The sequence below is a fragment of the Oryctolagus cuniculus genome, chromosome 11, assembly GCF_051225735.1.
Source record: "Oryctolagus cuniculus isolate XC-2025 breed Fujian yellow rabbit chromosome 11, ASM5122573v1, whole genome shotgun sequence".
Taxonomy (NCBI): domain Eukaryota; kingdom Metazoa; phylum Chordata; class Mammalia; order Lagomorpha; family Leporidae; genus Oryctolagus; species Oryctolagus cuniculus.
In genome coordinates this window covers 3,463,241-3,475,300 of record NC_142877.1, presented here as the reverse complement: position 1 = coordinate 3,475,300, position 12,060 = coordinate 3,463,241, and the positions used below count along the sequence as shown (strand labels likewise).

The 12,060-nt window shown below is 56.2% G+C and overlaps 3 protein-coding genes across 3 annotated transcripts in view; all 3 read left to right on the top strand.

Annotated features, from left to right (window-relative positions):
• GNAS (GNAS complex locus) overlaps nt 1-12,060 on the top strand; it is a 59,736-nt gene that overhangs the window by 10,467 nt on the left and 37,209 nt on the right. The gene's annotated exons all lie outside the window — the stretch shown is intronic.
• LOC100346323 (neuroendocrine secretory protein 55) overlaps nt 1-12,060 on the top strand; it is a 54,284-nt gene that overhangs the window by 11,093 nt on the left and 31,131 nt on the right. The gene's annotated exons all lie outside the window — the stretch shown is intronic.
• LOC149123298 (guanine nucleotide-binding protein G(s) subunit alpha isoforms XLas-like) lies at nt 364-2,910 on the top strand. The gene is given in 4 exon segments (XM_089308732.1): nt 364-2,336; nt 2,527-2,565; nt 2,568-2,701; nt 2,704-2,910. Coding segments are annotated over 4 exon segments (2,268 nt in total). The 5' UTR covers nt 364-448.

The window sequence follows — 12,060 nt, the reverse complement described above, 5'->3', positions numbered from 1 at the left end:
CCCTTACCCAAAGCCGGGCCGGCGGTGCAGGGAACCAGCTTGGCACCGGGACCTGCGTCCTCTGGTGGCAGAGAGAGCGCGCGACTGGCGATTTTCGGACCGAATCGGCACGCTCCTCAAATCCAAGCAGTCTGTGTTGGCCTGGAGCAGAGAGAGAGAGAGAGAGAGAGAGAGAGAGAGGAGGGGACGAAGGCCGAGCAGGCCGGGTGGGGGCCTGAGGGAATCACCAGTGGCCAGGAAGGAGCCAAGACTTCACCAGCCAGAACTGCACTGCCTTGGCCATGGTCTGGGGTTCTAGGCCCTGAGTGCGCTCGGGAAGTGAGGCCGCAGAACTTCCCAGCTGGTACTTTTTTCTTTCTTCCTTTCAAATAATTTTTTTCACCCTAGTTCGGTTGGGTGCTCCGTCTCACGGAGCCCCCACATCATTGTAAGAGGCCGCCACCGTGTTATGGGCCTGCGCTACTGCCTCGACGGCAATAATATGTCAGGACAACGCCATCTCCCCCCTGAAGTCGGGGAGCAGCCTCCACAGCCAGCCTTGGAGGCCCCAGGGCCAGCTGCCCCCGGTGCTGGGCCTGGCCCAGCCGAAGAGATGGAGACCCAGCCGCCTGCCAGCGAGCCCGTCCCCGCACAGGCTGGCGCCGAGGCCTGTGAACCCCCTGAGGTCTCCGGGGGCACCCTGGAGGGCCTCGCCGTGGCAGCTGACCAGGAATTCGGAGGCGATGGAGGCTACAGCCCACCTCCCGAGGAAGCCATGCCTTTTGAGGTCCAGCAGCCCAGCGTGGGAGGCTTCTGGCCCACCCCAGGGCCCATCGCAGGCCTCGAGGCCTCTGTGGATCCCGGAGTCTCGGGCAGTGCCGGGCCTGGCCTGGGAGGCTACAGCCCCCCACCAGAAGAAGCCATGCCCTTTGAGTTCGAGGAGCCTGCTGGCCAGGGAGGCTGCAGCCAGCCAGCATCGGGGGTCCCCGACCTCGCTCCCGGTGGCACAGACCTGGGGGTCCCTGGAGCTCCTCCCGGGAAGTCCGGGGCGCTCAGGCCTGCCAGCGCTGGCCTTGGAGGAGGCTATAGCCCTCCCCCCGAGGAGGCTATGCCATTTCAGCTTGATGGAGAGGCCTTTGGGGACGACAGCCCACCCCCCGGGCTCCCCCGAGCGCTCCCACAAGTTGCCAACGGCGACGGTGGCAGCAGCGCGGCAATCGCGGTCCCGAGTGCGGTCTGCCTCGCTCCCGCCACCGACGCGCCACCCCTCTGGGTCCCAGAGGCTGTCAGAGCTGCTGCTAACTTCGCGGGCGCCAGCCCCCCGATGGAGATCGCCGGACCCCCGCTCGAGATGCGCAGCGCCCCCGTCGGGGTCGACGACGCTCCCGTCAGCATGGACAGCCCCCCAATCGCGAGTGATGGCCCGCCCATCAAGGTCTCCGGAGCCCCAGATAAGAGGGAGCGCGGCGAGAGACCCCCAGTTGAGGGAGAAGCAGCCGAGATGGAAGGAGGCTCGGTCAGCGCCTCTGCGGAGAAAGGAGAAGTCCCCTCTCCGGGGGACGGAGCCTCGGGCGCCCCAGCTGGGGCCGCTCCCGCCGCCGGAGCCGCTCCCGCCGCCCCGGCGGAGCCCGAAGCCGGGGGAGCCCCGGCCGCTCCTGGCACTGCGGCCGCCGGGGCAGCCCCGGCCGATGCCGAAGCCGACGCCGACACCCGCGCAGCCCCCGGCGCCGCAGCCGCTCCTGATGCCGGGGCAGCCCCTGCCGCCGGTGGAGCCCCTGGTGCCCCGGCCGAGCACGCCGCAGCCGCCGGGGCCCCCCAGGCAGCCCCCGCCGCGCCTGCCTCCGGGGCCAGACGCAGGCTCCATCTGCTCAGACCCCCCAGCCCCGAGATCCAGGCTGCTGACCCGCCTACTCCGCGGCCTGCTCGCGCGGCTGCCTGGCGGGGCAGAGCTGAGCGCGGCCGAAGCCGCCGCCGCTACGACGACGAGGGGTCGACCAGCGGCGACGCCGACTCCTCCAGCGGGGACGAGTCCGAAGAGCGGGCCGCCGGCTGCTTCCACTGGTTCCAGCGCCGCACACGCCGCCGCCGCAAGCCCCAGCGCAACTTGCTCCGCAACTTCCTCGTGCAGGCTTTCGGGGGCTGCTTCGGTGGTCGATCTGAGAGCCCCCAGCCCAAGCCCGCGAGCCCCAGCAAGGCCAAGAAGGTTTCTCTGGCAGAGAAGCGCCGACAGATGCGCAGGGAGGCCATGGAGAAGCGCGCCCAGAAGCGCGCCGAGAAGAAACGCAGCAGGCTCATCGACAAGCAGCTGCAGGCCGAGAAGATGGGCTACATGTGCACTCACCGCCTGCTGCTTCTAGGTAACGCGGCGGCGGACTCTGCCCAGGGGCAGCAGCCCCGCCGGGGACCGGGGAGGGGGCGCGGGGCGCGGGGCTCGGCCGCGGGAGGAGGGGGCACGGCCAGGAAGTTCCACGGAGGGACCCTAACTTTGCCCCGGGCGCGGGAGGGGAGCTGGGGCGGGTTCGGGTGGCCGAGGTGTGTGCCCTCCAGGGAGAAAAGTGGTGCCGAGCGACACTGAGGGTCGTTTCCGGCTGGACAGGCCAGCGCCAGCGACCGTAAGCTGGACAGGCGGGGGCTTCAGGTGAGCCGGGAACTGCCGGAAAGGGGCGCCCAGCCTCCGCCGGCTTAGGTTTGTTGGGGCCGCGGTGGGCTAGGGCCATCGGGGAAGGCGCGCCCCCGCCTCGCCTGGCACGGCTTGTTCTCGGCCAGCTTGTCGTTGGTGTGTGTCGGTGTGCGTATTCTCTGTGTCCGCCTGTGCATGACACGCTCAAGTGTTCCCCATCCCCGGCAACCCCCCCAGCCCCGGATTACCCGCCGACCGTGTACTTGTACTTGGGGACGGGCTGTCGTGATGCGCGCCATGGCGCGGGCTGAAACTTTGCGCGTCTGCACACTCGTGTGACACCTGTGCGCCGGCACTCCGCGGCGGAACCCGGCTGGGCCACCGGCCCGGGGGGGGGGGGGGCGCCTCGGTAACCTTGTTCCTCTGTGTCTTTCTCTCTTTCTCCCTGTGCGCTAAGTGTTTCCTCACTTCTCATTCGTTCGCCAAACCCTCCCGCCTTTACAGTTGAAAAACCAGACACGCAGCACAGGTATCTGGGGCATTGGGGCTGCACACTGGATTTCAGCATTGCGCACAAGCACACTCACCTGGAGGGGGATGGGAAGTGGCTGGGGTGGGGGATGGAGGACATCTAGCCTGCTGTCGCCAAGTCTGGATCCAAAATCACACAGGGCTGATGCCAAGGGGGTGGGCGTGGTTGTGCTTAAAAAAATTTTTTTTTCCCCAGCGAGGAGCCCGAGGTAAGCTTTTTCTACATTTACTACATTTAAGGTATGAGGGCTCTGGCGCACAAGACGGGGGTTATGTGCCGGGAAGTGGGGTGTCATCTTTGTGTTTCCAATGTGATGAAATAAAAACGTTTTCAAAATGCTCCAAGTGTATTTTGAATGTGTGGACGAAGGGTGTTAAAACTGTCAATCTGACTTGTGAACCATGTAAATGTTTGCATGTGAATTTTTTTTTCAAACAGCTTTAGCCCGGGGCAAAGAGGCTCAAAGGTAAGGTCCTCCACAGGTTGGCTTTGGGTACAAAAAAATAATTTTCAGAGGTGTCATGATTAAAGTCAAAGTAATGAAGCAATGCTCTTCTAACCAGATCTTTGGGGACCCTCCCTGCCCCCCATTTTCACCTTTCCCCATCTGTTAGGGACCCCTCCCCTCTCCAAGTCCTCCTTCTCCAGGGCTCTATCTCTAATTGGTACCCCCAGCCCCCAAGACTTCGCTCAGTCTGGGGTGTTACCCTTTTTGCCACAGTTAATCAAAAGCAGCAGTTAGCCAGGGTGTGCATCTGTGGCTCAAATGAGAATTTTTAGCGTGCATGATAAAGAAATGATGTGCACTTCTTTATTCTCTTAAGGCCTTTCAAGAATTTCTAAGGCTGTGCTGCGTGTGTGTGTTAAATGTCTTCATAATGCAATGCGTGTCCCACAGTCTCCCGTGTGACGGCCACCCAGGAGATAACAGCATTGTCACTGACCCCAGAACACAGCACAGAGAGGCAGGTTCCATTTCAGACTTCCCAGCCACACTGAAGCGTTCAATGTTTTTCCTGCAGACAAATGATCCCACCATAACAGACCATCCCAGTAATCCTAGCATAGCTCTGGGGGCGGGGTGGGGGGGTGGACACAGCTGGGTGCAGACAGGGGACCCCAGTGACAATGCACACCCTGTCCCTGGGTGGCAGCTTGGCGGATCCCCTTGCGTGTTCATTTGTGAAAGGAAGCTTTCCTAGCAGAACTCCTATAAGGAGTTTTGCCCCCAGGACTTGGGGCCTCTGCTCTGCCCCTGAGGGTGAGCACAGTCCATTTAAATCAGGACTGGAGGTTGATACCGTAGATTCTGGTAGCCAGCGATCCTGCACCCAGCTGCCCAAGTCCGAGGCCAGGTCTCCCTAAAATTAGCAGTCGAGCCCCACCCCCACTTCCTTGTGTTCCCTCCAAGAGGAAAAATTAATCTTAAGGCAGTGTGTTGGGGGTCGCCTGCCATTGTCCTGCCTTGGATGGAACTACCCTGGGTGTTGGTAGTTCAGCAAACAGGCTGGTGAAGCTGGGCCTGTGTCTAGCAGAAGCAAAACAAATGTGCCAGGCTGGCCGCAGCTGTCACCCCGGGGCTCGTCCAGTCAGGCTGTAGTCTCTGACCAGCTTGGTTCTGCTGAGGTGTGAGAGAGCGGCTCGTCTGGGTCTGAGCCCCTAACTGGGGAGGGCAAGGAGGAAAGCTGAGGACTTTACCGCAGGGAGGATGAGGCCTTTGCTGACTTACAAGTCCCAGTAGCCATGCCACGCACCCATGTGGCTCTCGCGTCCGTCCTTAGGTGTGATATGCTGCGGCTTCATGTGTTGCTTTCACGCTGTGTGTGTGTGTGTTCTCTGTGTTCATGGCCAAACAGCTTAACTGCATTCCAGGAACCTTAAAAAGGAAGACAGATAGATAAATATTAAGAACCTGATGAAAATTCTAGAAAATCTAAAGAGTTGAAGCCTTTTTCTTCCTAACACTGTCTAGTAATGGGCCATTTCCACATTTCTGTTGCCCTCTCAAATCATTCCAATGGCTTACACTTTTTGGGGAGGGGGGACCTCATTTAGGTGTGAGTCCCTCCTTGTTGATCAGAATTTCTTAGCGTCTGCTTCATTTATTAAAATTGTGCAGCAAATGCTATATACAATAATGGCCGTTCTGCCATGACACTTCATTTATACAGTGAATCACAATTAATTTTATGATAATTAATTTAAGCCGCCAAGTGCAACCGTGATGCACTGCATCCCATTTTGCAGCAGTACTTTTTTTTTTTTTTTTTTTGATGCAGCCATTTTTCTGCATTCAGGATTCCTCCCTGAGCCATTTGGTGCAGTGGAGGGGGAGGGGCACTCATCAGACCACATTTTGAAGTTAAGAGAGAGGCTTCTGGCACTTTCCCTCTGTCTCCCAGCGGTAGTCACGCTTCCAAAGGCCAAAGTTCTGCCCCGCCATTTAGAATCCGATAGCACAGAGTTCTCACAAACTTTTTCTGTTGGGTAGGGTAACTTTTTTAGTTTACCTGCGTTGTTTAAAAGTAAACTAAAAGTAAGCAGAGAAGGGAGGGTGCCTCCTCGTATTTCCTCTCCTGATCTGAGAGGGAACCCCCGTGCTCTCGGTAGTATTAGAGTATTAGTAACCTGTAATAATAACAGCAAGACAGTCGGAATATTTTTTAACATCTACTCACATCTGTCCTTTGAAACAGCTCTAGGCAATAAAAACCATAATAGGACCTATTTCACAGGCAAAAAGGCCAAAAACTCAGAGATTAAATGTTAGAGACTGTCCCCCCTCCCCCCACAAAAAAAAAAAAAACCACAGGTAAGAAAAGGATCTATTTTCTAATTCAGATAAGATTTAATGCTGACCAAAAATAGAGTAATAAGCTATCAGTGTTTCAGCATAAAGCAGGATGATGTGGGTATACTCTGGACTCTCAAAATCCTTTGTCAGATGACAGGTGCCTAGCGACCTCTACTTCTGAGTCGGAGCCAAGCCCCCACAGATCCCTGGTTGTGAACGCCATCGCGTGTGCATGACCTGTGAGCTTGCCCCGTTTCTGAGATACCTGCCATTGCTATGGTGACATTCAGTTTCCACATTTGCTTTAACTCCTCTGCCAGCACTTTGTTTGTTTGCTGGGATTTCTTTGTTTTGTTTTCTGAGTTTTTTTATTTTATTTTTTAATCCCCAAGTAATTTTCTGTAGTACAGTCTAAAAACTTTTGTCCTTACTCTGGTTTCTATCAGCATCGTCATTATCATCATCGTTATAATAATTATTATTATAACACTGTTGCTTTTGTAGATGCCTGGCATTTAGACCCTGGCCCAGCTCTACGGAGCGTATTAAAATAACCCTGCTCCGTGCGCCCCACCGTGATCGTGGTAAAGCTGATCCTCATTTAGCAAGAGTCGGTGCATGATCTTAGGAATCACCTTTGACTTTTATGCAGAAATGTTGACGTTAAGTGAAAAATGCATATTTTTAGAGAAGGCGACCTCATTGGTTAGATTTGAGGTTCCCAGTGCCAGCCATGCCTTCTTTTTACCATCAATTTCCCCTCCAGATTAAACCAAACCCCTTGCCCCAGCAGGACTGTGGCTTCCGGAGATACACGGAGAGCAAATGAAAGTTGGTTTCTTTTACCTGTGGCACATGTGGGGTTCTTCCACACCCACCTCTTCCTCCCCTGAGTTGCTAGTGAAGTGCAGAATTAACGTGTCCTTTGCCCGTTTTTAAAATCAAAGTTCTCAGGAAGAGTAGCCGCTTTTGAAATGGCAGTGACGAGGTCTCCACCGTGCCCCCCTCCCCCGGTGGGAGGAGGTGCTGAAGCGCTGGTCAGTGCAGCTTACTGTCTCGGCCCCTGCTGGCCCTCCAGGAACGGGGGCTCTGAGGCTCTGGCCCTACCTTAACAGAGTTCAGTGACTCAGACTGAATGGGAGCTTTGTTCTCACCGAATTCCTGGCCTGGCCTGCGGTCGCCCCGAGAGCAGGGTCAAGCTCTGAGTAGGCTCCAGAGAAAATGGGCCCGGGCCTGTGCCTGGGGTTTGGCTGGAGAATCTGCCAAGTCCTAAGTGGCCTTTAAACAACTGAGGAAGACCAGTGGGCAGCCGCAGGGAGACACTGACAACGCTGCTGGCTCAGGAGCGAGGGAGGGAAGAGATGTTTCTCCAAGGAGTCAGAGGAGGGACACTGTTTTATTAATTCCCCTAAAAAGGGGCCAGTTACTAGAAGTAAAGTCAGATTCGAGAAACCTGGAGAAGGCCCAGGGCCCTGGCACATCTGAGTGCCTGCCCCCTCCCCCCAACTGCTATTTTTAGAAATTTTCATCCTGGACTTTTGGTCTCCCTGCTCTGAGTGAGACTTTTTGGGTTGTTTGTTTGTCCATCTTCTGTATTTCTCATGTGATTGTGGACTGGGAAGGTCTAAACGTACTGTGTGTCTGGCTCTGCATTCCAGAATGTTCTTTTAGTCAATCAAGGCCAGGCTGAGCAGCAGGTGCACGACACCTGATGACTGGGAAGTGACGCTCAGATGAGAAGACACCTTTGTCTATTTGCCCTGCAAAGAAGGGTCTCCCATCAGCCCCACCAGCAGGGTACCCTCCTGCCTTAGATCAGCCACTGTCTGTAAAACAGCTCAATGACCGTAGTTGTGCTGGGCTCATTCACGGTTAACACATGCAAAAAAGAAAAAAGTGTCTTCAGTTTCCTTCCCAGGAGCTGCGTGGTGGAGCAGGCTGGCCAGCAAGGACAGAAGCTGAGCAGCTCTCCGAGGAAGAGGTAGGGAACCACAGAGACACGTTCGACTTTTATTGGCCGTTGATGTCACGTGCTGCGCTGAGACGTGGGGTGCTTGGGCCTCCAGCTAGGCGCACGCCTGGGAAGTTAGACTTGGAGCAGCTGTGCACACACGACAGCTGGAAGCCAGGTCGGGAACGCGTGCTCTGTAGCTGCTGTGTTTCAGCAGTGGGGACGCGGGGCGTGCGCCCGTGTGGCACTCGCTTGGAGGTAAAATCCCAAAGTGCACCGCCGAGTCATCTGTTGAATCTCAAGAGGATTCACGCGTATTTTGACTCATGGAGTTCTGCCCACAGAACTTGAACGTTGGATCTTGCTAAATGTTTTAATGATGCAATTTGAGGGGAGGAGAGAGGTATCAAGGTGCTATAAATTGATATCCGAACTGCAACGTATTATGAGTCAGGCAGCGCTTCCGAGGTTGTCACACACACTCTGTGTGTGGGACACAGTGAGTACTTTGAACTTCCTCTAATGAGCTGATAATGGGAAGAAGGAAAACTCAGGTGCCCACTCGCTAAGGAGTGCCACAGCGGAGCTTTGTCGAGCTCAGTGTTGGTTCTCACAAGGAGATGGGAACATGGTGGCAAGAGTCTCTGGCTGCCGCCTCTCTGTCCTCACCTCCTCCTATAGCCAAGAGCCCACTTACCTCTCTCCTCCGCCCCGGCTGAACCGCTGGGCCCTTTATCCGACTGGTTGCTTATGTACAATGCCATAACCATTTCTTTACAGAGACTCACCTTCAGGTAAGTTCGCGGCTGTGGGGTTTTAGAAGAAAGGCTAATGCTTACGATGGCACACACGAGTCAGGATCGGGTTGTAGTCCAGGACCCAAGAGGCCTCTGCCAAAGGAAATAGCAGGTGTCCTGCCAGTGTCCAGCCAGTGTGTCCTGGGCCTCTGGGGCCACGTGTTTGGGCCTCAGTTTCTATAGCTGCAACAGTAGCCGGGATGGAGCCAGCGGAAGGACACTGAAGTCACTGGGACCCCTTGAATATGTCCTCTTTGGCAGATGCCACTTTGTAAAAGCCCTGTGCCTGTCCCTGGGGGACAGGCACTGGGGGACCTGTGGGTCCCTCTTAGTCAGGATCCAGTGCTCTGCAGACCTGGGAACTCTTAGCAAGTGTCCACCTTAATTCCTCGTGGCTGCTCTCCAAGGAGCCCTAGCAGGCCTATAAGGTGCTTCGCTAGCTTAGTGATGAGGTCGTGTGCATCATTCAGCTCTCCTCTGCCCACTGCCCCCCACCAGAGTGGTTTTGAATGGCTGGTTTCAGAAGGGCCCGGAGTGCGGTGGGCTGCTTTGCCCGGTGGCCACTAGATGGTGAGACAGTATAAGCAGAGGGACAGTGTCGCATCTGAGACACAGGAGGGGACAGGAAGAGCTTGCAAGAGTGGGCAAGGTCCCGCTCCTCTGGGACCCCCATCCCCACCCAGGGCGCAGGCTGGATGTCAGTAGGCCCCAAAGCTTTAAACAGAGCCAGCCTTTTGTTTTTAAGCTGACTTTTTGCTGTTCACTGTGTGCTGTGATTTTAGGAGCATTTTAGGGGCTCTGTCTTCAGAGAGGGGTTCTCTGAGAAGTTGCATGGACGTTGGTTACAGGAGGCTGGCCCGTGCCCCGCAGGGGGCTCAGCATCAGTCCTGACCTCTAGACACCAGCAACACACCTACATATGCACATGCGTGCACACACCATGCCCTGCGCGGTCACGTACACTCACACCAGTACATACACACCCCTGCGTGCACACACCATCCCCTGTACTACACACACATACACGCCAGTGTGCACACACCATCCCCTATACTACACACACATACACGCCAGTGTGCACACACCATACCACCCCCTGCACCGTACGTACACACACATACCCCTGCGTGCACACACCACCCTCTACACTACACACACACACACCACCTTTTACACAACTACACACACACCAGTGTGCACACTCCACCCCCTGCACTGTACACACACACACACACACACCACCTCTCACACCAGTACATACACAGACCTCTGCATACACACACCACCCCCTGCAAAGTACACACACACACACCACCTTTTACATGACTACACACACACCGGTGTGCACACTCCACCCCCTGCACTGTGTACACACACACACACACACATACACACACACCACCTCTCACACCAGTACATACACAGACCCCTGCATACACACACCACCCCCTCACTATACACACACACTCCTGTGTGCACACACCCCCCTCTGTACCTCTGTACACACACACTACCACCACAGTACCTTCAACACTCACACATTGCTCACCACACACACGCATGTACGCATGTACACACCACCCCACACCACTGTACACACTGCACACACACCACCACCCAACACACATAGACCTGCACACATAGCACCTGTGCTCCACTGTCACACACACAGCAACACCACACACACACACCTTGTACCTCCCACCACACACACACACACACACACCTTGTACCTCCCAGCACACACACACACACACACACCTTGTACCTCCCACCACACACACACACACACACACTGCCCCTTCAACCACGTTCATGCACCTCCCACCATGCACACACACAAATACACATACCGCCTCCCACCATAGCATGGACACACAGCGCCCCCTACCACCATACTCAAAAATACGTCTACCACCTCATCACACACACACACACACACACACACGCACACAACGAGGACCCCCTACTACCACATACACGCACACACACACACACACACGCAGCTCCCCGCACACGCTGAGTGTGCCCCTGGTTCAGTGCTGCCGGGGCCTGGCCTTACTCACCTCGCCTTCCTGTTTGCCCTTACCTGCACGTCTTTAGGGGAAGGTGGGCTCCTTCGAGCTGGGGTAACCGTCGCATTAAATGTCCCCTGTGTTCTTGGGTCGATGTAGCCTCAGCAACCGCGGAGGAGGCGGTGAGCCCGCTGGCCCTCCAAGGACAGGAAAGGGAAGTCTCGGGACACAGTGACCCAGAGCAGCCCCTCGGCTAAACCAGGGCCAGGCTACACCAGAGCCTCCTGGCCTGCGGGCTGAGGTGATCGCATCTCCCCCCAGGGCTCTGCACTCACCCTCGTCCCGTCTGCCGTCTGCCAGATCCTGGGAAGAATGCAGGCGGCGAGGCGGGCCCAGCCCTGGGTGGCGGCCGCCCGGCCCAGGTGCTGGAAAACATTCTCCGAGCCTTTAACCGGTGATGTGCGCCCGCCAGCCCGGGCTGTGGCTGTGGCTGTGGACCGCCTGAGTCCCAGGCTGCGGGTAGCCCATGCCTGTGGCCCAGAGGTGACCTATGACCCTTAACATCGACATTTCGAGGCAGAAAGCTATATTGCCACGGCTGCGGATAACTGCACACTGGGAAAGGCAGAATAGAATCTTCCAGAAATAAAGCCGCCGTGCATTCGTGCCAATGGCAGGAACAAGACATTTCCTGGAAGAGCCTTGCCCTCGGTGTTCAGTGAGACCATCCTGGGGCAGGTTCAGTGTCTCTTGGGATAAAACAACGCGCCCTACCCCCACGGCCTGTGTCTGTCCAGCCCCACTCCCAAGTAACCACTCTGGGAAGGAGTTTCATGGCTTCTTTGACTGAAGAACGTGTCTTTTTGCCCGCGTGTGTGGTATTTCAGTGGAGTTTCAGTTGTTACAGGTTCATCAGGAATCTCATTTCTTTTTAAACAAAGGGTTTTCCCCTCCTCCCGTGGAGTCTGGAATTTGGGCCTACAAGTTCATGGCCGAGGCCAGAAAAAATAAAGACAGGCAGACAATGGCCGCGCTCCACTCCGGACACGCACATGTGTTTAATAAACACTTTCAGCTTTTACTATTAGGGTTACTTTAGGGTGAGGAGGAGAAATGGGCTGATCACTTGCTAGGTTATGTCTCAGACCCGTAAAATTAGAACTATCACCTGGAACCCAGGCTCGCCTGGCGTGGCCGGGCCAAGCGCCCCTGGCTGCAGCGCCCCTCACCGCAGAGTCCTAGAAATCCCTCGGGGCCGGCGTTCTCGGTGCTGGTTTTGACATTGTGCCTGGGACCGAGTGCAGCGTCTTTCCAAGAAAATGCTTGGAAGACTCAGAGCAGAAGTGAGCAACAAATGCCAGACTTGGAGGGA